The sequence below is a fragment of the Petaurus breviceps genome, unplaced genomic scaffold (genome assembly GCF_028583685.1).
Source record: "Petaurus breviceps papuanus isolate PSGF00001 unplaced genomic scaffold, PetGlider_PUasm1.0 38, whole genome shotgun sequence".
NCBI classification, from domain to species: Eukaryota; Metazoa; Chordata; class Mammalia; order Diprotodontia; family Petauridae; genus Petaurus; species Petaurus breviceps.
Window position 1 is genome coordinate 104,071,275 of NW_027186304.1, and position 27,304 is coordinate 104,098,578.

General features: G+C 39.6%; 1 protein-coding gene across 1 annotated transcript in view; it reads right to left on the reverse strand.

The window, feature by feature from the left end:
- The window catches only part of PHLPP1 (PH domain and leucine rich repeat protein phosphatase 1), a 287,729-nt gene that overhangs the window by 10,075 nt on the left and 250,350 nt on the right, over nt 1-27,304 (reverse strand). The window contains exons 13-15 of the mRNA XM_069100244.1: nt 17,936-18,066; nt 5,262-5,366; nt 2,389-2,583 (exon numbers count right to left, since the gene is read on the reverse strand). Coding sequence (XP_068956345.1) covers nt 2,389-2,583; nt 5,262-5,366; nt 17,936-18,066 — 431 coding nt within the window. The remainder of the gene's footprint in view (nt 1-2,388; nt 2,584-5,261; nt 5,367-17,935; nt 18,067-27,304) is intronic.

Genomic DNA, 27,304 nt, shown 5'->3' on the forward strand with positions numbered 1-27,304 from the left:
ACTAGGGTAGCAAACCTAGGGAATAGAAAACCTCTGGTGGGAGTAGGGTCACTACTTGTAATCCCCTGCTCCCCCCTTTGCCTTAGTATCCCTCAAAAGAAAATTTAATTAGAGAAAAGCCTCCCTCCACAGGAATAATGGAGTGTAATGGGAATGTAAATTTTTAAGATCTTCCCTGCCCCTAGGCTAAAGTGCACCTGGAGTCTGGGCTGGGAGGCTTGTTTTTCAGTAGATACTTCTTGATTGGCCAGTGAGTCAATAAGGTTATTACATTCTCTGAGCCAGGAGAAGGCTATATAAGTCCTGATGTGTAGCTTTGTTTTGGGGCTCACTTTGAGAAGTGTTCTGTGATTTGATCAGATGAAACTCTGGGAAACCGTTGTCCAGGCCCCACCTCCCCCCCGCCCCCGCTTTGAAACCCAGATGTTGTTAGGTATGGATGTAATGGTTGGACAGTTTGGAAAGCTGTGTACTTGATCTGTTTCTGTCTTGATAATTCTGCCTGTATACTTTGAAGTTCAGGGTGCTGACCTTTTTCCCCTGAACGAGGTAAACGATATATATTTGACTGATTAAAGTAAGCTTGTTAACCCATTTTGAGTTGCTTTCCTTTATCAAAGCAGATCTAAGAACCTGTGTTGGCAGCAAATCCTGAGGACACCTGGGGTGCTTGCTGATACATGGAGCTTTATCTTTTTTTTTTTCTTTTTGGCAATTACACAATTCATAGCTACTTATAGGATAACTTTGCTTTTTCAGAGGCTACCACTGGGGCAAAAAGAAAACAGTAGGTATATATCTTAGTAGTTGTGCTTCACCCCAGTGGTCAATAAGGAGGTTATACAACAAAGGCCTAGAAGACGCAGGGGGTAGGGGAATAGCACATCTCACCAACTTCCGTTCCACAGAGGTCCTAAAAACTCCCTACAAATTGGTCCCCAGAGAATCTGATTCCAACGATAAGCAACTCAGTACCTTCCGCCTTGATTACTATCTGGCACCAAGTTCTTGGGGTAGGGGTGGGGATGCAGGGGGATGGTCAAGGGGCAGGAAAGAAGACTGAGAAAAGCTTCATTGTTTCCGTGACATTTTTAACATAAATACTTCTCCTTTTTTCCTGCCCCTATCTTGCAAGTATTTGCAGTATAGAATTTATAGACTCAGATACAATCCTTTTACAACCCACCTAGTCATCAAAGTGACAAAGGAGTGAGAAATCATTTGAATGAGGGATCCCTTGTACTCAGACTGGAGGGGAAGTTACTTTTCCCACTGTAATGACCCTGTGTCCTGTTTGCAATAGCAAGTCTCATAAGAAGCTTCTGGCTATAGAGGTTTAGTAAGCATCCTCACCTGCTTCTTTATGTTAGGGGGTTCTTAACCTGGGGTCTGTGAACTTAAAAGTGTGTGTCTGTCTGCCTGTGTGTATGTACACACATACATAAACACACATATACATATATGTATATCCACACACACATACATATATATGCGCGCGCACGTACACACACACACAGAACTTTCCTTGACAAGGTACTATGAAGACATGACCAGGGTTTGTCCCTCCTACCCCTACCATATATTTTAATTAGAGAGTCAGATATATCTGCATACCAATGGGAACATTTCACATCTCCCAAAGCACAGCCAACCCTATATAGGGTCAAACACATTGTGCTTTTGAGAATGATCCAAAAGGCCACTAGGAATACTATTTTCTCCTGTTAATGAAAATGGAACTGGTCTGCAAGAAATAAAACTCTTTGGCATAAAATATTACTATCTCAATTCTGAAAATATATAAGCACAAGTTGTAGCTTCCCTCAATGGTGGATAGTTTCATAAATGTGGACAGTATAGAATAGAAACGTAATCTTTAAATGCAGACCCCACGCAGGAAGGTCTAGGGGAGCTCCAAGAAGTCCCCCATCATTTCTGCAGTTTCATGTCCACTCTATTAAAGGGCTGGGGATCAACCACAGGTGCCTGGGGCTCAGTTTCAGGTGTTCTCAAGTCCCTGGGGGCATTCACTTAACTACTCCATGAGTGCTCTGAAAGGGCAATAAGCCTGAAGCTGAGCTAGACTTCTTAAAGGCACAGGAGGGACCCCGGTGCTTAGAATGGCTCACATGAGGTCCTGAGAGCTCTGATAACCAGCACACACCCGAATAACAATGTGTGCATCAAAGTACAGGCACATAAAGGGCAATTTTTTCCCCCCTAGACAAACACAAAGGCAGAAGACGACCTCTCAAAGAAACCCCAATAGAAGTTAGCTCCTTGAGGGCAGTGGCCGCTCCACTTGCGTCTCTGACACAGCTAATGTTGCACGAATCCTTGTGGATGAATGGCTGGCTGAGTTATGGCTCAAGGGGCTCTGAGATTCACCTCTGCATGACGATGAAAGTGTTGACCATGTACTCCTCTTCGTTCTTTGTTTTCTGCAATTCCTCTGCTAGAATGTCACTCATGGTGCACTGCAGAAGATACGGCACTTCCACATTGCGGTCTCCATCAAAGACTCCATATAAAGCCTCTCGGTTGTCACAGAAATTATTTGCTGACAGGGCTGCAACACACAACCTAACAAAGTGAGGAAAAGGGGTGAGGGGGGGACCAAAAACGGAGGGTTAACTTTGTTCATCTTTCTTTCTCCATACTCATTCCCCTTCCTCTTCTTCCCTCCTCCCTCTCCTACATCAGATGCTAGTTTTAAGAGACAAGCATAGTTAAGCTTCCTTTCTACTGCTTCTGTCAGGGATGGGATGCCTACAGCTAGGCCTGCATTTCACAAGCACCTAGCAAACAAGCTTTCCATGAAAACTACGGCAGTTCAGATGACATTAGAGATTATGCAGTTATTTGTTGCCTCTCACTGAGATTCCACTTACGGGAGACAAACTTAATGACTTAAATCAGATTTAGAACAAGTATCTAACTAGTTTGAACTGCTTTATCTTATGTCAAAACTAATGTCCTACTGGGGAGGAGTAATCAAAATCCTTTAATTTATGGACATTATCTTCCCCTTTCTCCTTTCTCTCCTGATATTTCTACTCTTAAAATGGGAACCATAAAGGAGGTTGGTGTGAGAAGTAGGTACAAGTACATGGGGTTCTGTTCTGGCCCCTACTATTAGCAGCTTTCATTCATCTTTGTGCATATGACTTTCCTTAATTAATCTTAATTATTAACTAGCTGATCTTAATCTCTGTGAAGCACTCTAACAAATACTGCAACTGACATGTAGCTGAGACCTCCTTTATGAGTTTCTTCCTCCTTTTAGAATGTTAAGTTCTCTGAAAACAGGGATTATTTGTCTCTTCAATGCTTTATACATAGTAAGCACCTAATGGTACTCTTTCATTCATCTGAAAAACAGTAATTCATCCAGAGTTACACAGCAGCCAGTGGGAAACTTAAAGAGTATCTCAAGCTTCTAAGATGTCCTTCTTAGTTTAATGTCTCATATTTTTTGGAGTGAAAATTACTTTAAGTGAGACAATATATTCCAAAGAAATACTTTTCAAGGAATTGCTAACTGATTGGTTAACAGTGCTCAAAACCAGAATTTCTTTCTTTTCGAATTTCAGGCTTGTTGCAAAAAAAACACCTTTGCCTTAAGAAGACCACGCTAAATGAAAAAGAATCCAATAGGTGCACAGTCTCCACTATTCCTTAGGATTCCTCCAAAGAGTGTGAAGCATATCAGAGGACAGACAGTTCTGCACCTTCCACCTGGAGAAGATGAAGCTAACACACCTTCTTTCCTCAAAACTAGTGACATGAAGAGAGCTCTACCTTTTCTATCTGGTCTCAAGGACAAAGTAAGTGAGAAGCCACCATAAGCAAAGTAGTTACTATTCAAAGAAGGAGGGAAAAGTAGCCAGGAAGGAGTAATTAGTTAGGCAGGGTGTACACATAAGAAAAATCCCAACTTTAAACCAGGCTCTTCAGCCCTAATCAATATGGGTGAGTATATGATAACATATTTTATTTCTACAGCCTTGCATTTCAAACAGTATCCCCTAAAATTTAATTTTTTTCACATATGTTCACTCATATAGTAGACAATTAATAAATGCTGTCTTTATGATTATAATAAAGTTAGGATTTTTTAGTCAAACAACTGACAATTCTTTTCAAAAGAACTGAAAATAGAAGCCTGTCTAATGAATATGCTAATTATTCTTACTTGTTACAGTGAAATTAAATGTAAAGCACACAGAAATTATGCAGCAGCATAATTCAAAGGGAAGGTGGGTAAACTTCCCCAGGTCCCCCTGGGCCTCCATTGCCAACAAGATGGAAAATGGAACAGTGGGTATGATGGGGACCCTGAGTCTTTAGTGACCGAAAATATGACACCATCACATAGAACCCTCAGGGAGAAAGAGAAGGGTCAGTGTTTCACAGCTTGAGTCACTTCTGTTTACTGTACCAAGGGAAAGCAGCTGGCATGATGGGAATGATTCAAAGAGCCTCTGTTTAATCCACTAGTCTTCTTTACAACCAGTATTCAAAGCTGGAGGGTAGGGAAGTGATTATTACCTTCTTGAGGGCTTCAAAACTTCCTTTTTTATGTAATAAATTTACTAATTGATAAAACTTTTTAATTCCACACTCACCTAAAACATCAGAGGTCAGAAATGACCAAAAACAACAAAAGTCAAGTCTAAAGAAAACTAGCATGCTGACCCAAAAGAAAGGGAAAGTTGGTGGAAAAAGAAAAAAATCAGAAATTAAGATGGGCAGAGACCCACTGGCAATACAAGATATAGTGTAGGAAATAAGTGTTGAGTATTGCCAGTGGCCACTTTAGATGGGAAGTAAAAACAGCCCCATAAAACTATTAGCTGGTCAATAACTTAAGAGACATTGGCTATAGACAATCAAGGTCACTCCTCTTTCAGTGGTCTATGAGCTTTGCTTGGTAAGTAGGCTGTAGAGGAATTTAAAGGGGCTTTTCAAAGCAGCAGATATGCATTTCAACACTTGGGCCTTCTCCAAATACCGGCATCTTATAGAAACATAAAGTGTCAGTTACACCATCTCTTAGCAACCTCCCTAACAAAGAAAGAGGCTGAACTGCCCAGCAGTGAAGGCGTAGCTTAGTGTTCAAATATAAGTCATGGCACCATCTCACTCTGGGGAGAAAAATGTCCTCCACTAAATTTTGTATAAGAAAAGCAAGCACTGGGCTCTTCTTCCCTGACTTGGACTGTGAGAAGAAGGCAGGAGTCACCTGCTGTTCCACTTACTTATTCTTTACGCCCGAGGCTTCTGTGTAGCCGTGACTCCATACAGCTGGGGCTCCTGAAGCATCGCCGGCTGAAGGCTGGTCAATCTTAAAACACCGGATATTACTGTGATGGGAAAGGGGGAAAAGAAATCACTAAAATGCCAAGTGACAAGCATAGCTTTCACTTTATTAGCTCAAACTCCCAAGGCTCTTGGAATGTTAAAATTTCATTCATTTATTATAATGCTCAGGATATGCAAAAGAATCTCCCCAAATCTTTACTAGCAGCAAATACCTCATTGTTTATGGCTATATAAATCAGAGGGTGTAGACACCAAACCTATAAAACTTGTTTCTGGCAAAATCAAACTATTAATTGAACTATACAACTGCTATATAACGCAAGTTAAATGGACCATTCCCAGCCCTGACACAAAGCTGAGATACAGGTAAGAATCATTGACACAACTGGTCAACATGGTGAGCGACAAAGCAAAATTACCAGGTAGCATTCACGTGATCTTTTCTGATGCCTTATGTGGGGAAGAGATGACCCCTGGGTTCTTACATGGGGCAAACCCTACCATACTGGAAAAGCTCTGAGTATGGGTCCACAAGGGAACAGGGGGCCCTTCATCTAAGGACCAGCAGAAAGGCTCATTATTACCACATGATGACTTTCTTTGATCCCACCAACTCATGTAGGCCATCATTGGATAAAGTATAAAGGGGCTACGATTTGCTTTGGTGGAAGGACTACTCACCATACTGATGAAATTATGAAAACTTTAAAGTATTTAAGTTACAATTCTTCTTCTTCTTCTTTTTTTTTTTTTGCTTTTTGGAGGGCAATTGGGGGTTAAGTGACTTGCCCAAGGTCACACGGCTAGTTTTTGTGTTAAGTGTCTGAGGCCGCATTTGAACTCAGGTCCTCCTGACTCCAGGGCTGGTGCTCTACACACTGCACCACCTAGCCACCCCTTTAAGTTATAATTCTGACAGACTTAGCCAGTTTTGCCTCAGTCCTGATACACAAATTAGTTTTTGGTGCTCCAAGTATTTCCATGTTTGTCACTGTTGGATTTTCAGCTTTCTATTCTAAGGATCCCAGCCAATTAAAGAATTACAAATAAGTTATGGGAATTTTTATCATTTGCTCCACTTCAACTCTGACAAGTCATGATTCTTTAAAGAACAAACTACTCTAATAAGAAACACTAAATTAGAAAAAAATTCCAAAAGGAATTATTGAAGGTAAACTTAAGAAAGACTTAATCTTATCTACCGGCTCTGCCGCTCTGACTCTGCTGACCTTTCCAAGCAGACCTCCCCCTCCATGGGTTGTATTGTCCTGAGCAGGGAGAGCTCTCCACACTGAGCTGCCCCAGTCAACTGACTCTTCCAGGAAGCCATGGGAACAGCCTTCTCTTGCACTGGGAACAGTAACCAAATCTATACTATCATTGCTTCAGGAAAGTGTCTACTAGATATCGCTGTATGGCTCTACTTACTGTCTCAGTGACTTTTCAAAGCAAAACACTCTTGGCTTTGACAGAGACCAACAGATGTCCTGCCCTATTACAATGTAAGCTCCTTGAGGGCAGAGATAGGGACAGGGATGATTTCGGTGGTACAGGGCATTGTCATTCGAGGAACATCCTATCAATGTTGATCAGAACCTCCTCTGTAACTTACATTCTCAGAGAGTTGCCTCAAGCACTCAGACTAAGTGACCTGCCTGGGATCACAACCAGTAGGTATCAGAGAAAGAACCTGAATGCAGGTCTTCTTAATTTTAAGACTGACTTTCTATTCACTAGAATAGAATATATTCTTGTCATGACTATTTGTTTCATTTGAAATAGGATTTCTCTTTATCATTATTTTTTCCCCAAACCCTTTCCTCTTCCTAACTTCCCTAATAATATTGTTGAGGGTACCACCATCTCTCTAGTCACCCAAGCTCAGCAACCTAGGTATTATACTCAAGTCCTTAATCTCTCTCATTGGCATATGCCCTCACCTCATTGTTTCCTCTTCTCCCCTCCACCACCTTCCCTGCCTATATCCAATCTGATGTCAAGGTCAATTGATATTACTTTTGTAGCATCAATCAGATAAGGCCCCTCCTCTCTTGACACTAGTGTCACCCACATGCAGGCTCTCATTGCCTTACCACTGGACTATTGCAATACCTCAGCTATCAAAATGATCTTCCTAAAGTGAAGGTCTAACCATGTTATTCCACTCTCCAGTAAACTCCAGTTGCATCCCCCATCACTGCCAGGAGCAGTAAATAAAAATTCCTACGTTTGGCTTTTAAAGTCAGTATCCATCTGGTTCCTCCCTACCTTCCTAGTCCCCTCATACCTACCTTACTCCCTTCTGGGTACTCTGTGATCTGTCACACTGTCATTGCTGTTTGCCCCAAGATACGCCATGTCCAGACTCGGGGAGTTTTCACTGGCTGTCCTCTGTGCATGGAATTCTCTCTTCCTCATCTCTGCCTCTGGGATTCCTTTGGGTTCTAGCTAAAGTCCCATCTGAGACAAGAAACCACTCTTGACCTCCCGCCGCCAGAGCCTTCTCGCTACCCATTACCCACAATCCATACTGTCGGTGCATGTCTGTTTGCAAGCTGTCTCCCGCGGCAGGCTGGGAAATTCTCCAGAGCACGAGCTGTGTTGGCTTTTCTTTGTGTCCTCAGCCCCTAGCACAGTGCCCGGAACATAGTAGGTCTTTAATAAAGGTTTGTTGACTGACTTTATAAATCCCTCCGTACCATGGCATAAACACGGTTTTCCTGTTGTTACAAATACTGTGGTATATATACGTATGTGCACATGTGTGTGTGTTTAGTTACTTTAGTGCGGTGGAATCAAAGAAAATTAGCACATCACCTAACAGCAGCAGCAGCAGCAGCAGCTGACATTTATACAGCCCTTTAAGGTTTTCTTAACACTTGAGCATATCATCTCATTTGTTCCTCACAAGCACCCTGTGAGGTAGGTGCTATTATTATCCCCATTTTCTAGATGAAGAAGCTGAGGTTCAGACCTGCCCCAGGGTCACACAGCGATCCTCAGGGGGAGGATTTGAACTCTAGTCATCCTTACTCCAAGTCTAGTACTTTTTCCCTTTCTCCATGTTGCTTCCCTAACCCTAGTACAAGACACACTCATTTCGGCCACAGCCTCTAGGAGGAGTGGAGGATGCTCCAAAAGATTAAGTTATTCCTTAGCGCTGGTTAACGCAAAACCTCGCTGGACACTTACTTACTGTACATGTGACTCACCAACAGCTCAACCAAGGAGTAAATTGATATCTATCTTGCATCTATGCTGACATAACAAATGTTCGTGCAGAAGAGAATTATTCATTGTGAACATCTATTTCTGGTGTTAATTTCATTTCTCTTAAAGCTTTATTCAAACGATAGCTTACAGTATATACAGTTTTGTTCTGTAGTGTAAGGGACTGCAGAACACACAAATCATAGACACCTGCCAAAGAGCATTTCTATTTACAGCAAGGCTTCTGGGGAAGGTCTGCATCGGATTCCAAGTTTCCAATCCTGTTCTTAAAACTCTTCCTCTGGGTGGGTAAAAAGAGAGCAATGGCAGTTTCTACCAACAAGACTGGTCTGCCTTTTTATTTTTGTTTTAAATACTATTTCTGGTGTAACCCTTCAAGCTTCTGAGGTGGGAATTGGCAGAAATGTATTTCTTAAAGGCAAAAACCTTAAGACCCTATGAAGTCTTTTTGTTACTTTCTTTGTAACAGCCTGCTCTTTTTCAAAAAGGCACTAAGTCCTTCATACAATGCAGAAACTTCAAAGAAACCAATGCCTTTCACTGGTCCAATAACAAAAGAAGAAAAAACCAAACCCATTAAAACCTCTTAACAATTTCTTTTACTAAGAACGCTTGTAAACCCCAACTGTCCCTGTTTAGTGAAGCTGTTTTTCCTTGTCCTTTTCCTACCATGTGTGGATGACTTCCTTGGAATCTAAATGGGATTGGGACTCTCTTTGATGACACCTTTAATTGAGATCTTCAAACCAGGGCCCAGCTAGCACAAATAAGAAAATTCATTTTCTCATTCTCATATTCTCTCTCTCTCTCTCTCTCTCTCTCTCTCTCTCTCTCTCTCTCTCTCTCTCTGTCTCTCTCTCTCCACATAAAACTAGGCAAACCAAATCTCCAATGCCCTAAGTAACAACTATACTACTTATTCATATACATTTCAATTGGAGTTAGATGCCTGATGTTTCCTAAGATTCAGGGCTCACTTCCTATTATGGATTGAAAACATAGCTAATTTTTTTTTAAGTCAGTCTTTGCTAATGTCACTTCTGTACTCTACAACAACTTTTCAAGTTATGCAAACACAGAAAATGAGTTCATTCCAAAAAAGAGAATATGGTTCTAGGAAATGATTTTTGAGAATTCAACGAACAATTTTACAGTTAAAAAATTACTAGGCCCACAGCTCACCACAAAATGCCAGAGCAAACAACTGAAATTATTTACCTCTAAAGAGATTAAATGTGGCTTCCTTAGAGAGAAGGGTAAACACGGTCAAACAATAACTAAGCACAGAGTACTGGACTTGAGAGACATAAGTCCAACATCTGAGTCCCAGTTCTACCATTTACTAGCTTCATAACAGTTAGCAAAGTGACTTAACCTCATCTGCAAAACAGGGATCATTATAATTTTACTGTTTCCTTAATAGGGTTGCTGTGAGGGAAGTGCTTCAGAAACCATAAACATGAACTGCAGCTATTTCGACCTTGAAGGCTATGCAGCTAATATTTAAAATCTGGAATATGATTCATTTTTAATGACAGGAGGATACAAGCGTGAAGAATCTGTCTGACAGAGCAAAGTCATGTGAAACTTCCTTTGAGTCTACCTATGGGGCCTCAAGACAGAGCCTGTTCCCATGGGTAGCTATAGCATGAGGATTATTTCTTCCTCATACTACTTATACAAGTATTTGCACATGGGAGTTGTTGACTGAAACTAACTCTAATGTAGCCTAGAGTCTAAGACCTTTTCATAAGAGGTTGCTAGTCCAGAAAAAGTGTTACCAGATTTACCCTGATCTTTTTGGGGGAGTAGAGGAATGTGTACAGGGGCCACTTGGAGCTAGTTACACTCTTATCTCATGTTGTGAACTGATGAAACTAGAATTGTAACATTGTCTCTGATGGAAATGTCAAGACCTCTGTAGCTGATAAATCTCAATTGAGAGATTATCTCATTTCTCTTGGCTTGTTTTTCCAATGAACCTTAAATGTTGTCACTTGTTGTCTAGAAACTTAAGCAAGTAACCACGAATCTCCTCAATCATGATTTTCCTTTACTGGGCTTACATTATTGATAAAGAATGAATGAGTAACTGTTTCATAAAGCCTTTGCTGATAAAGAATTAGGTGCTGTACTCCCCCAGAGTTTTCTTAGTAGAAGTATCTGTCAAGAAGTAAATGAAGTTCATATAAGGGCTGGTAATCTGAGCTAAACACATATCATTCAATTACTGAATGAGAGTACTTGAATTTCAATCTAGTAAAAAACAAGACAAAATTCTAATGGGATATGTTTGGGGTACAAAGAATACATGGCAACTGAATACAAATAATGGAATCCTTATTAGCATGATAAGATTTAGAGTTTAAAAAGACTGTTTCAGAGATAATCTAGTCTATTCCCTAATTTCACAGAGGGGAAATCTAAGGCCCGGAGAGATTAAATGACTTGTCTGAGTAAGCCTTCTAACTCCATATCTTGTGCTTCCTATAATATACTACACTTTGTTCTGACTTTAAAAGAATTAGAGTTAATTAGCCCAATTAATTTTAAATTCAGGATTCTAAGAAAAGCTTATTTTGAGTTAGTGAGGGTGAAGTTACATATAATTTCATTATAATTCCTATTTCTGCTACAACTCAGGTCTAGAATTTTACTACTTCTCAAATGGACAACTGCAATTAGCCTCCAAGTTAGTATTCTAGCCTGTGGTCTCTTTCTCCTCTAACTCACCCTGCACATAATCACCTGACCAATCCATCATTCTAAAACACAGCTTCAATCATGGCATTCTCTTTCTCTAAAAGTTATGGAATTAAGTTCAAACTCCTCACATTGGCATTCAAGCTCCTCCATAATTTATCCCTACCCTAGAGTGGGAATCTTTCATTATTTTGCTTTTGTTCTATTATCCAAACACCCCTGCTATAAAGCCCAGTCAAACTCCTGGCTATCCCTGCCTATGGAGTAAGTGCTCCTGTCTCCCCACTCCCCGGCCCCCCTACCACAAAAGGTTTTCCAGCATCTATGTTCTTCTTATTTCTCCTCTCTCTGCTTAAAGTGTAGTCTTCCCTCACCCCTTTTATGTTCCTCTTGAAATCCTATGCATGTTTCAAAAAAATAGCTCAAATACAATATTCTGCAAGAAATCTTTCTTGATCCCCACCACCTAATCAATGTGATTTCTCCTTGATCTGATCCTTCACAGTGTTTTATCTGTAGCTTGGTGGTACAGTGGAGAGAGAGAATGCCAAATTGGAGTCAGGAAGACTGAAGTCTAGATCACGCCTCTCATACTTAGTGGCCATGTTACCTTGGGCAAGTCCTTTAACTTTTCTTATTTTCAGTTATTTCGTTTCGAAAGTGGGGATATTAGCACCAACTTCCCCGGAATGTTGTGAGGATCAAAAGAGGCAACATATGTAAAGTGCTTTGCAACCTTTAAAGATTATATAAATAATAATAATAGCTAGCTATTATTATTTATACTATCATTACCTGAGAAGCATATATAAAGGGGCTGGAGGGAGGGAGAGAATTTGGAACTGAAATTTTTTTCAAATGTTAAAATAGAATCCTGAAAAAAGGAACATGTATAATAGAAAGGATATTGAATTTAGTACTAATTTAACAAACACCTACTAAGTTCTGACTACATTAAGAGGCACCATGCTAGATAGTGGCATTATGAGGACAAAAATGAATCTCTAGCCTCAATGAATTCATGTTCTCTAAGTTCACATTCTACTCATCCAGAATACCTGTGTTTGGGAATTACTAGCTATATGACCTTAGTTAATTTACTCAGCTACCTTGAGTCTCAGCTTCCTGTGAAAAGGTAATCATAAGCCTCAAAGCCTTGTGAGGATCAAAAGAGAGAACAGGAAAGCAATCTGTAAAATGTTTCTATTTGCATCTATTTTTTATTTTATATATTTGTAAAACACCAAAAGTGCTATACAAATAGTGTAAGATACTAATGTGGCTTCCTCTGTACCTCTCTCACAGGACTTCTCATGGAATGTTTTAGTCTAGACTGACTGGTACACTGGTCCATGATTAGACTGTAAGCATCATGAGCACAGAGCTTTCTTAGTAAACCCTGTAGCACCTAGTCCTATGGACTGACTGCACAGAGGAGACACTTAAAAGTTTGTTACTGAGCTACAGAAGAGAGCCATCAAGACTCTCCTCAAGAGAAAAATGTCTTGTAAACTGCCTTGATTACATATGACTGTACTTCTCATTCCACACTCTGGGAGGCAGCAATGTCTAAGGTGTGGGTCACTAAAGTTATCTTGTGCGATCAGAAGGGTGAATAAAAATTGCTTTTAAAATGGTTTTTAAATTGTTATTTTTGTGGAAAACAATTTTGGTAAAAAAGAATCCATGTAGATGTTAAAACTCAATATTATAAAATACTCTGAAAGTATTTCTCAAAAGGAGGATTTACATTAAAAAAAATAAAATTACTAATAACACTTTAACAATCCAGAATGGTAAGCTTTTTTTTTTAAACAAAGCAATGTAAATATCTGGAGTTACCATGGCAGCTGCCATCCTCATAAAGTGTGATAGAAATATATGGCACATATTTGGGATTAATTTGTTAAACTGATGAAATCTTACCTGTTTAGTGATTTCATTTAAATGTACTTTGTCTAGCTTTTAAAATTAAAACACATTATAATTTTGATGTTAACTGAAAATTATTCTGGAATAATAAAGGTCTAAATAACTGAATTTAAAGCATGTTATAGACATTTAAAAGTGAAACAACATCCAGGAATGTAAAATGTGTGTGTGTGTGTGTGTGTGTGTGTGTGTGTGTGTGTGTATACACACACACATATAAGTTATGGGGAAGTTAGAGATTCCTCACAAGTGATTTAAATCAAATCAAATCCACTATGGTAATCAGTGATGATATAGCAAAGAATGTTGCTGGCACGCCAATAGCACAAACAGAAAAGGAAAAAGGGGACACCAGAGAGAGAAAAGGGAAGAGAGAGAAAATGGGTTGAAATTGGAGGGTATGAAAGAGGAAGCAGAAAGGAAAGCAAAGGAAAAGAAATGAATTTAAGTATCTTAGGAGCCAGTCAAATCAATATGCATTTATTAAGTACTATATGACAGGCACTGTACTTGGTGATAGGTATTAAAAAAAAAAAGGCAAAAGATAGTTCCATTCTTCAAGGAGTTATGATCTAATAGGGGACAGAAAATGCAAATATATATTATATATAGTTATAGTTTATATATATATGTCTATATACAGTTATATAGCTATATATACACACACACACACATACGAAGTTAAATACAGGATAAGCAGGAATTAATAGAGGGAAGGCACCAGAATTAAGTCTTCCTACAAAGATAGGATTTTAGTTGGAACTTAAAGGAAGCCAGGGAGGTCAGTAGTCAAAGAGGAGAAGGGAAAATATTTTAGACATGAGGGACGGCTAGAGAAAAATGCCTGGAGCCAAGAGATGGAAAGTTTTGTTCACAGCACAGCCAGGAGACCTGTGTTGTGGGATGGAAGAGAATGTCAGAAGACTAGAAAGGTAGGAGTGGGCTAGGTTATGAAGGGCTTTGAAAGTCAAATAGAAGATTCTGTATTTGATCCTTGAAGCAACAGGAAGCCACTGGAGTTTATGGTTGAACCTGAGCTTCAGGAAAATCACTTTAGTGGCTGAATAGAAGTTGGATTAGAATAGGGAAAGACTTAAGGCAGGCAGACCTACCACTTAGCTATGAAACAGCTCAGTTGCAAGATAATGAGGACCTATAACAGAGTGGCAGCAGTGTCAGAGAAGAGAAGGGAGTGGGGGGTGGGGGCATAGTTAAGAAACGTAGTAGAAGTTAAATCGACAGGCCTTGACAGCAGCTTGGACTGGAGGAGGGGGGGAGAAGGAGGAGTTAAAGATAGTGATGATAACTCCTAGGTTGCAAGCTTGAGGGACTGAGAAAATGGTCTTGCCCTCTATAGTAATGGAGAAGGAAGGAAGGGAGAAGGAAGGGTTTAAGGGAAAGGGAAAGGTAATTGAGTTCTGTTTTCGACATGCTTAGTTTCAGATGTTTACTGAGATGTCTGAAAGGCATCTGGAGATGAGAGTTTAGAGGTCAGAAGAGAAGTTGGGGCAGGAAAGGTAGATTTGAGAATGATCAACACAGAGATGTTTATTAAATTCATAGGAATTGATGAAATTACCAAGTGCAGTATCATGGAGTTTGGAGATGATAAGAGGACTCAGGGCAGAAATCTGAACGACACTTTTGGTTAGAGGGGGTGTGATCTGGATAAGGATCTGGCAAAGGAGACTGAGGAGTGGTCAGATAGGAAGGAGGAGACCAGGAGAGAACGGTGTCCCGAAAGCCTAGAGAGAAGAGAGTATTAAGAAGGAAGTAATCAATAGTGTCAAAGGCTTCAGAGAGGTCAAGGAGAATGAGGATTGAGAATAGGCCACTGGATTTGGCAACTAAGAGCTCACTGGTAACTCTGGAGAGAGCAGTGGAACAATATGATTGTAAGCTGGATTTTAAGGGGTTAAGAAGAGGAAGAGAGGAAAATGGAAGCACCTATTGCAGATGGCCTTTTTTTGAGGAATTTAACCACAAAAGGCAGAAGAGATACAGGATGATAGTGGGAACAGAAGGATCAAGTGAGGGTCTCATAGAGCTAATAGAAAAGATCCTATTCCTGGATGATCACATGTGACCTTGGAAAGTCAAAATCTTGAGGAAATGACTGCTCAAACTACAATCCATGACTGAAATGTAACATTATTGTACTGTGATAAATGATAAACAGGAAGGATTCATAGAAACTTTGGGAAGACCTGTTTGAAATATTGCAAAGTGAAGTAAGTTCAACTAGGGGATCAATGTACATAAGAACCACACAATAGTGGAAAGGAAAACACTGAACATTTCAGAACTCAGTTCAGTGTATTGTCCAATCTTGACTCCAGATAACTGATTAGGGAGACAACCCCATATCTTCAGAGAGGACCAGGCTGTCACACATAATTAATCTGACAGCTTATTTGGCTTAACTATATTTTTGTTAAAGGAGAGTGTTCTTTGGAGAAGGAAGATTACTGGGAAATGACATCAATGTAAAAATAAGCATCAACAGGATATTAATTAAAATAATTGTTTAAAAAGGAAATTCACACTCTCTATGGTCTTCAATTTCCCCATTTTGATGACAGGCATTATACCTGCCTTTCCCTACTTCACAGGAATGTTATTAGAAGAGTAAGATGGATTTGGGAAAGCACTTTCAATTAAGTCTTGATTATAATATGAACATACTTTTAACTTATTAACTTTTAACCAACAACCATTTTAATGGAGGAAGTCCTGTAGAATTGGCAGCAAAATGCAAGTGATTCAATTTTAAACAGAATTTTTTATCGATTATATTAAATTAATTCAGTTTAGCAAAAAGCTAATTTGCAAAAGATTCCAAACAACTTCAGAGTAAATTCTGGGTGACTGAAAAGAATATCTCAATATCACTGCTATAGAACTGAGATGGTTCCAAGTCTGAAATGTTTATTTTTCTCTAAGGTTTCCACACACAGTGCCCTCAAATTAGCTGTCTGTACAAAAAAGCAAAGACAAACTTAGATGTTTCTGATCAATCAAAGACATTAGCTGGTTAGATGTTCTTCAAGTGCTTTGAAGTTTGGAGTCTTTCATGTAAAAAAACACTTAATCAAAAATCTCAACAATTATTTTTTTAAAATGGAACTAATGGTCCTAAAAAATCCAAGGGTTATTTTTAATTTATATTTGTGATCAACTTTATTCCAAGTATTACTTAGTGAGAAGAATGTGGCTATTTCCTATGATGAGTGGTCTACAAATGGAACAAAGAGTTGTTTATAACAACACTTTATAAAATGTTTCACAATAAATTCAAGTTTCCCCTCCCTAGTAAGATGGGAATTGTCATTCTTTAGATTTTCACTTTAAAAATTTGAGGGTTTTTTTAAAATTAGGTGTTCAGTTTACAAATGCCTATGTAATTCTACCAGAATGACAGAACTAAGTTAATTTTTTTAATATAACAAATTCCATAGAGTACCTGAGGACCACCAGAAGTAAACCTGAATCTGAGAGAGACATGGCATCGTGGAAGTCAGGATTACCTAGGTACAAGTTCTGCAAATGACTAATAACAGTTGTGTGATCCCCAGGGCAAACCATTTAAGTCTGCAGCCCTGCAGGCATCATATCTAAACTGACAGAGAGAGATTCTTATATCAATGAAATCGCAGGTTCAGTCACAATCTTTATCTCTGTGGATGTTTGCTTTATCATCAGAGACTTGATTATTCATACTTTTCTCTTAAATTTTAGTATTTTTTTCTTATTTTACAATTATCTGTAATTGTCCACTTATATAAAAATGTAAAATAGATTTTTTAAAATACTAAGAATATAAAAGAATGTTGCTCATTTTAAGTCAAGCTTAAGGATCTTGCTGTGTTCTTTCCTGATGTAATTTTTTTTCCTCCCTGGAATCCCTTAGGACTTCTTCACATGGAATCCCAGGGGGCTGTGGAAGACAGTTTGAAAAACACTGGTGTAATCCAAACTTCCTCATTTTAGAGATGAGAAAACTGAGGCTCAGAAGTTAAATGATTTCCTTAAGTTTATAGAAGTAATTAGTAGCAGAAAGAACCTATTTCTCCTCATTCCCTGGGTCAGGAAAGATCCTCTTTAATAAGCCAACAGACTTTGGATATGTACCAAAGATTACTTCTTCTTCACTCTCCTATGAGAAAATGAATCCAAACTGGCACTAAGAATAATCGGAATAATTCAACTAGAGATAAAATGAAAGAATATCACTTTGTAGGCTTTTCCCTAAAGCACATTAATGGTGCAGATAGAGAAGACAGCACAGTATATTGCATAGTTGGGCTTCCAAGCCTGCAAGACCCGGGCTCTCTAAGATTGAGTTGCAGAGAGTGCCAATTTGTAGTGGTGGGAGTTTCCTCACCTGTGAGTCCCCCATACTCAAGAAATCACTGGTTCAGTTCCTGCCCAAATGATATTCATGGCACATGCAACCAAAGTGGTTACCAGCTAAAAGGAGTTTTATTTCTTTTAATTTTGCTATGTAATGGATAGTGGTAAAAATTATCTTAGGGTTCCTTCTTGAGTGGAAATGCTTCTTGCCCATATGATGACAGCTGCACATGTATACTCCTTTTTCCACCATGAGGTGCCACCTCTCAGAGCCTCTAGATTTCTAATCTGTTCCTGAAAATGCTCTCAGTGAATCTTAGGTAACAGGGCAATGATGATAGTTTTGTAGATAATTCTGTAATTAACTATGTTTCAGGAAAACTACACTTACTTCAACAGCTCCAGGGTTTTGTGATCCAGGGCGAGCCGAGGGTTTCCAGTCAGGTCTAGTTCTTGTAGCTTTGAAGGCAGGTTTTCAGGTAACGTGACTTCACTTAGTTCATTACAGCTCAGGTCCACACACTGAAGGAACAAGAGAAAATAGTAAAGACGGGAGAATTTGGAAATGGTCCAGGTCTGTCACACGGTCCTACCCTTTTCTGGCTAATTAGGTCATGGGTAGGACCATTCAGTACTAAAAGAGGCTGAATCTGGAAAGATCAGGCAGTTTTGTTTACTGCTCTGCCATAAATATATAAATATGCCTTTAAATGAATTGCAATTAAATCAAATGCAATGTAAATGCTTTTTGGAGTGGGTACTTTTTCCTCAGATCACAGAATCACAAATGTCACACACTCTTCATTCCTTCTTTTTTGGTTGTTGCCGACTTTCATTAAATATCAACAGAAATATTCTGAAGACAGCAGATTCTCTACTGCCCACACAATCTCTGCAGCTGTTTTGGTCACAGAGGTTGTGGTTACAAATAAGAAGCTATCAAAATACAACTCATAAAAGATTTTGTACTTTTAAAGAAACATTCAAAATGAGGGAACTATCCATTTATAAAATGAGAGGGCATGCTTCCCAAAAAGCTACATTAAATCACTGGTTCAGGGAAATAAGATAAAACTATTAAACTATTATCTGGACGTGCCATTTAACGGGAGACACTAAATCTGACTTGAAAACATGAAGCTATATTGAATAGGATATGAATATTGTCACATCAATGGAAAACGAGAAAATCAGAGAAAACGAGGATGAAAAGTAGGCTAAAATGTACCAAACTGAAAAGACAACCGGTAAGTAGACACCACTCTCTATCTATATGTGGTCTGGTCTTGGGGAACATCTTAGTTAATAGTAAGGAAGAAGGGTTAAAGAGAAAATTAGCTTCTGAATAATGTTTTTTTTTTTTTTTTACTAAAGTTACTAAAATTACTAAGAAATCTAGAGCAGGTTAACTTAACTCTTTGGACAAAACTTTTGGTTAAAATTCTCCTTTAAAAGGCTTATATAATTATGGACAGGAAATGTGGACAAAGGGAATCAAACACACATGGGTACCATATCTTCCACTTTACACAATGACATATTTGTAAAAGATAAATCATTTTCTATGCCCCCAAAGACCAGTGATGTGGATGACTGCTTTAGAAAAAAAAATTCAAATTTCTTAGTTCAGCATTCAAGACTTTCCATGCTCGGCTCCCCATCCCCCTTCTCAGCCTTAATTACTCACTACTTACCCTATTCCTCTAGCCAAATGAGTCCATTTACTGTTTACAAAATAAACTCTATACTTTTGTTCACCTGATTCCCCACACCTAGAAAGCCCTTCTCCTGTCATTCATGGTCTGTTTTGGGTCAGGATAAAACCAGGAAGTCCTGAGTTAACTCCATGGTCCCACAATACTAACTGATCTTGGGAGCCAAGACAACATGGGCAGACCTGTGGCAGTCTGAGTAACTTTTTGAGATCTAGCTGCGAATCCGCTGGCAAGGGAAATAGAGGAAGTTTCAAGACACTGGTAGAGAGTTCCTGGGATCCCACTGAATCTCCCTGCCAGGAATTTTTACTTGTTTCGCTTTCCCGGCCTGCATTTTTCTTGGAGGTTGTTGGATGTTTTTATTAAAGGGATTGTTTTGAGCAATCCACTGCACCAGATAAAGAACCACACCTAGAATAGCACCAATTCAGATGTCCTCTCTTCCTAGAAGCCTTCCTTAAGCTCCTCAGCCACAAATAATTTACTCATCTATGCGTTCAGGATTTTGTCCTCGGACCTTTCCTATGACACTACTGTGCCTTATATAATTAAGTTTTTTGTGTGCATAGCTATCTCCCCTAATGGAGATAGCATGTTATAATGGGAAGTATCTTGGACATGGCGTTAGAAAGACCTGTGTTAGAATTCTGCTACTGACTTTTGCTAGTCACAAGTGTTATCATGGACAACTCCCTAAAACATAGTGTTTTAAGGTTTGCAAAGCCCTTATCATTTGATTCTCACAATAACACCATTAAGACCATGGTGTAAAATAGAAACAGATTTCCACAGGCCACATATTGGCTTAGAAAATCACAAATTAATTGTTATCTATGTTGTATTTTTATTTTTGTTAAACATTTCCCAATTACATTTTAATCTGGTTATATAGGCCACCTGGAGAGTTCTGTTTAAATTAACTACCTCTGCCTTAAGCATCATCCTTCAGTACTGTCTTTAATTCTTTTTCCGACTGATGAAGGAAATGAGGTTCAAAAGATGAGAGTTTAAATAGTTCTTACTTGCAGTTGGTGAGATTGAATGACCAAGGAAAGAAAGCATAGGCAATTTTGGCTAGCTTAGTATAAATAACGGTCATCAGGAATAAATTTGGAGACCCCAAGAGTGAAGTGATAAAAGATATTAAAGTGAAATAGGGGGAGGCCAGGTGGCTCAGCGAGTAAGAAAGAGCACCAGCCCCAGAGTCGGATGACCTGGGATCGAATCCGAGCTCTGATACTTAGCACCACACCCAGAAACACCTGGCTGTGTAACCTTGACAAGTTACTTAACCCCAACTGCTTAAAAAAAAAAAGTGAAATGGAAGAAAGTTCTGAAAATGGGGGGTGTGCACGCATGCACACACATAAGCATGTACAGAAGAGAAAAACCCTAAAAATCCTTCCTCTAGCACTAAAAAGAAAATCATTTAATATTAAAAAACCCTACGATAAGCTCTAAGTTGTTCTGGGAAAGTTATGAAAATACCTTTTCTGGGAATGAAGCCATTTCAGTAAACACAAAATTTGGCTGGTAGGCAGCCGAGGGTGTACTTAAAATGCATTCAAACATTTACTCCAGGTAAGGCCATTCTGCATTTTAGTTTCTTCATTGGTAAAAATCAGGACGATATTCTTGGCACCGTCTATCACAGAACTCCTGAAGACAGTGCTTTGAAATGTATAAAGTTCTAGACTGATGTGAATTCTTTATTATTCCTACCACTCTGTACATTTCAAGGGAGCTCTGTTTATTCCATCAGCAAATTACACAGAGAATCAGGCACCTTTATGGATATAGTGACTCAAAGCTTCCTGATCACAGACAGAGGCAATGTCTTGCACTCACAGAATCAGTTTTGGAGCTAAAACTCTCATTTTACAAATGAAGAAACTGAAGACTAGATAGGCTAGGGCAAGTGCCTAAAGTCACCCAGATTGTTAGTGGTAGGCTTTTCCCCCATGTCCTACAGTACCTTACACATATGGGCTATGTAGATAATTACCTGTGACTGATAGTGACAGTTTCCAGAGACTGTTTTCAGAAAGATCAGTACACTGTTAATATTTTTGTCTATGACATTTAGAATGATAAGATCCTAGATTTAGAGTTGCCTGGGGTCATAGAGGTCATCTAGCCCCATCCCTTAATTTTGCAGATGAGGAAACAGGCCTGCAGAGCTGAAATGACTTGACCCAGGTCATACAACTAGTAAATGGAAGCACTGAGAATCAAATCCTGGTTTTTTACTTCTAATCCAGCCTTCTTTCCATTACATAACACTGCTTCATTGTATTGAGATTTCTTTAAAATAGAAACAGTTTAAAAAAAGAAACATGGTTTAGGAAATATCTAAGGCTGAATTTGGATAAATCTTGGCTAGCAAAGAAAACCTGTCTTCCCTCCCCCCAGCCCTACCCAATAACAAGCTGCAACCCCACCCTAGGATACTTCTGCCAATAATTAACTTTCTATAAAACATACTTCTGGCATGAATGCCAAAACCAAAATAACCCAACCCCCACAAAAGTAAGATTATTCGTGGTTGTGAAATGATTCATGGTTCAGATCAAAACTTACCCCTGCTAACTCTTAACATGTTTAGATAATGGCACTATATTAATTAACATGAACTCAAGCTACCTATGCACAAAAGTCGAATATTTCAAAATAACAGTTGTGTATAATGTATCACTTAAAACTGTACCATAAGAGCTGTGACATTTCCCTTTGTCCTGATATATTTTCCTAGTGTTACTAATCTTTGTATATAGTATAGTTTCTTCTACACATGCTCAGCCCCCCATACCCCCTCTCACCCCCAAAACTGTCACAGCAGGTTTCCTACTCTCTAGGGTTCTATGTATCTGCCTAGGACTTAATTACTCTCGAAACTTCTAAACTCCTTCATTTCTCCCAGACACCATACTCAAGGACTACCCAGCTCCCTTTGGTTTATATATAGTTATCCATGAGCAGAGTGGCTCATCTATGGCATTAATTGTCATCCCTAATTTACCTTCTGATCGAATTTCTTTCCACTGTTAGGGCAATTCTCATTCTATACAACCAAGCTGTGATTCAGAGCAGAATAAATGTTTGGCCTCTTTGGGCTGGAGGTTCTTAATTTTTACTTTGGATTTAGAAGAAACAAATCCCCGTTTGGATTTTTTTCCTTGTAGGAAACCTTGCTTTTGGCAAAAGGTAACAAGGAAACAGTCAATATAGAAAAGGAAGAATATCTAGGGGAAAATCTGAAAGGCAGGGACGAGGAAGGTACACATCCCAAGCCCAGGGGTTGCTCAGCATGGACACACAGAGGTGAGAGGTAACATATCAAGTTCCAGGAACAGTTAGCAGTCTAGTGTGAATGGAAGCACAGAATGCATAGAGGGGAGTAATATAAAGTAGAACTGGAAAGACAGGCCATAGGGGCACAGATTAAGTGTGAGAATGGACCCGAAATGTTTATCTAGTCTAACTTATAGGAAAAGAAACTGAGGCACAGAGAAAAGTCTAGTGTCATAGACTTAGTAAGTAGCTGACTCAAGACTTAAAGTCAGATCCTCTGGCTAATAATAATAATAAAAATCATTTATATCTTGCCTACTATGTGCCAGAAACCATGCTTTACAAATATCTCATTTGATCCTCACAACTACCATGGAAAGGTGTTATTATTATTCCCATTAAACAATTGTGGAAACTGAGGTAGAGGTCAACTGACTTGCCCAGGGTCATGAAACTAAAAAGTGTCTAAGGCTGAATTTGAACTCAATTCTTCCTGACTCCAAGGTTCAGCACTCTGTCCAATGCATGACCTAGCTGTCTCCTTGCCTTCTAGGGAGGGAACCTTAGAGCTGCATTTTTTTGGAGGGGGAGGAATGTGAGAGGAGACCTTGAGTGTGGTGGTTAAGAGAGCAATGGGATCTGTGTGGATCTGGAGTGAGAGTAAGGAGATCAATCAGTCAATAAATATCAAGCATCTACATGCTAACTGCTAGAGACACAAAGAAAGGCAAAAGACAGTCCCTGCCCTCAAGGAGCTCACAGTCTAACAGGAGAAACAACATAAGACCAACTAAGTGCAAATTAACACAAAAACTAAACCTGGACAAATCTGAAGGAATAAACAGAGGGAAGGCACTAGAATGAAGCGGCGATGGAAAGGCTTCCTGAAGAGCGAAGGGCAGTCACCCGCTAGTAAGAGCTACAGAAGCCAAAGAGAAGCCGACTGTGCATAGGGGGCTGAGGGTGATGTGGTCTGACCTGTACGTCAGGAAGGCTATTTGAGAGCAGAGCGGAGGATGGACTGGCGTAGGAAGAAATGATGCAGGGAGCCAGTCTAGTAGACTACGGCAACAGTCCACTCCTAAAACATCATAAAGGTAAAATAAACCAACAGACTGGATGGGGGGAAGTGAGAGTGAGAAGTGAAGGGTCTGGCCAGCATAGCTCCATGATTTTCCCCAGCTTTATTTGGCAGCACACGGCTAGAAGAAAAGGCAGAAGATAGTAGAGTGCCCGAGGCTGAGGCATAGCAGTGCAAGACTGGAGAGAAGATGAGGGGGCTAGAAGAGGACAGAGCAGAACAGGAACTGGTTCACTAGGAGGTAAAGACAGGAAAGGGATGACAGGAGTGATGGCTTAGGAAAGGACTAAAATGGTAAAGGACTGCAGGTTATGGTATGGACAAAGAACAGGGTTTGGGGTGGCAAGGCAGGAGAAGAGGAGGAATGACAACAGACTGTGATCAGATAAGGGGGTTTCCAAGTTCATAACCATGGAAGTGGAGCATCTGTGAGTGATGGCAAGATCAAGAACATGACTGTCTCTGTGAGTAGCTGAAGAGGGGTGGAGGAATAGCTCACGGGAAATGAGCAAGATGAGATACTGGGAGGGAAGGGTTTGAAGGAGGATACACACATGTGTATGGGTGTGAGTATACAGACATGTGTGTCTGTGTGTACACAGACACACACACAGGCAAGAAGACGAGATAGCTGACAGACGATCTTTCCACCTTTGTTTAAGAGTTCCTGCAAAGAGGAAGCTACTACCTCTTTATGAAACTCATTCCAATTTTAGATAGCTCTGTTTGTTACAAAGTCTTTCCTTCCATAAACTCTGCATTTGTTTCTGCAATTTCTACCTTTTACTTACTAGCTCTGTCTTCCAGAGTCAAGCAGAAGAGACCAAACCTCTCCCTGCTGCACCTGACAATCCTTCAAATACATGAAGGTAATTATCACAGGCAGCTAGGCGTTAGGAAGATTAATCTTCATGAGTTCAAATCCAGCCTCAGACACCCCACCTAGCTGTGGATTTGTGGCTCTGGACAAGTCACGTAAGCCTGTCTGCCTCAGTGTCCTCATCTGTAAGATGAGCTGGATAAGGAAATGGAAAACCACTCCAGTATTTTTGCTAAGAAAACCCAAAAATGGGGTCACAAAGAGTCGGATACACACGACAACAATTATCAACATTCCTCCTAAGTCTTCTCTTTTCCAGGCTAAATGTCACCAACTGCTTCAACTAATCATCATAAGTCATGAACTTGAGGTCCCTCACGACTCTGGCTCATCCTTCTTGGAACATACTTTAACACAGCCTAACATGGGGTACTCAGAACTGAATACGATGCTTCAAATATAGTCTTACTAGTCATAACAGGACTGTCATCTCCCTGGGCTTTGGCCCATGTCTCTCTCAATGCTGCTTAACACAATATTAGCTTTTCTGCCTATCATATCACACTGTTAACTCATACTGAGTTTGCAATGAGTCATTCACAAGGCAAAAAGGTCAAGTTCTATTTTCTGTCAATATTCCTGTATAATTACTAAAATTACAAATTAATCTTAATCTGCATGAACATAAAGAACATTACGATGGAAGACCCTTTGTTTATGAAACCACATGCACTTTTCCTTTACCTTGTTCTCTTCAACTAGACTTTAAAGGCATGCTCCAATTTAAAGACAATGGAAGTGCACTTTTTTTTTACTATTGAATAATCAAATAGAAGCTGCTGATTAACATATTACAGCAGGATTTCTCACTACAAAAGGCCCAACTTTAGGATTCTTTCAGATAGTGAGCTCATCTAGTAAGCTACAAATGACTTGCTTTTTAAAAATTCTATTCACATACTTCAACAACACATCTACTATATAAACTGAGGCATGGACATAATTTCTCAGGACCAGATTTACTTACCTGTAGTCTTATTAGGAGAACTCACTCCCTTGTAATTTGGGAATTTTGGTTCAAAAAGCATCTTATTTTACAAAAACACTTACTGAATTTGTAGACCCATGCCTTCAAGTGTGCTGAATCAATGAGTGCCATCCATAACAACTATTTTTAATCACATTCAGCACATGACATGCAGGAAATCCCTAAGAGACTTTTAAACCCATCATTTTAATCACATTAAATTAGATTAGGGAAGAATGCAGCTCAAGAGTTTTGCTCTTAAAGTCTTCCTATGAAGAGGTGGGGAGCACAGTAGTTAGAGATTAGCCAGAGCCAAGCTACTTCCCCACCATATCCTGTTCCTTCTTCAAGGAGTTTTCTTTTTTAGACTGGACCTAAACTTTCACAAGCAAGGAATGGCTGGTGATGAACTCCACCACCAACGCGCACTAGCAAGTGCACTGTATGGTTTATAATTTTGGAGAACTGCCTGAATACTGACAAGTTCAAGGATCTGCTCAGGCTTCATGGTGAGCAGGCGTCAGAGGTGGGACTGGAGGGCAGCCATCCTGGCTTCTCGGAGGCCAGCTCCCCGGCTGCTACGTCACACTGCCTCTCTGACAGAGCTAGGGCTTTCCATTTGGCAAAGTGTGCATCATCTCACCGAAGCCTCCCAACAGCCTTGTGAGGCAGTTACTTCACCTATCAAATGTGTTTAAGATCTGTGATTTCATTAGCTGCCCAGGGGGAAAACGCTCTCTCCCCCTTCAGCGCAGACCGGCAACTGTCCATCAACTTCTAGTCTCAGGGAGTTGCCAGAGGCTTGGAACAAGGTCATAGAGCAAGTATGTGCCAGTGGCAGGGTTTATGCCCAGTTCTTCCTGACTATGAGGCTAGCTCTCTATGCAATATGCCATGTGTCTTCTGACAGGTATTACTGTCCTTTTTAATTACAGAGGTGTTAAGTGAGTGACTTGACTAGAGTGAAAGAATTAATTAGTAAGTATCAGGGGTGATATTTAAACCTAAATCTTCCTGGCTCTAAGTACAATACTCTAACCCCTTGTGACAAGCTGGGGGTACATTTCTATTTCATTTTGTGCACTACGAATTCAAAAACACCTTGACTCTTAGTTATTCTTCAATCTCCTCCTATAAGGATTTGGGGGACAAGGAGATTTTTATAATCCTTCAGGTAGAATACAGATTTGGAGATAAGGACTGCTTCATTTCATCTGAATTTCCAGCACCTATGACAGGGCCTTGCACACATTAGGAGATTAATGTCTATGGCACTCAATTCATTTTGAAAAGCATCTCCAATGGAAATGACAATGGAAAATACATGTCTATGGAACTTTTTTCCTTTAAGGCACAGCTCAAACACTCTGTGTCTCCCATTTGCCCCTATCACATTGTCTAGCATAAGATTTATTTGCAAATGTGTTATGATTCCCTACTAAATTAAGTACCTTATTAGACTAAGCTCCTTGAGGTCAGAGCCCTGATTTTTCATTTCTATTGCAAAATGTCTTGCACATGGCAAGCACCTGAGAGGTAAATACCTGTATAAGCTGTATTGAAGTAAATTAATTTTACAATGGAACTGGGGAAACAGTGCAGACAGAGAGTTAGACTTAAGAGTCTGGGGATCTGGATATTAATCTAACCTCAGGCAGTTGTGAGTTAGGCAAATGTGGCAAGTTATTCAACCCTCCAGAGCCTCAGTTTCCTCATCTGCAAATCAGGTATACCGACCTCACAGGTATGTTATGAAGAAGTATTTTGCAAATCTTTAAGAACTTACAGAAATGTGAAGTTGGTGTGTTGTCATTGTTATTGACTGA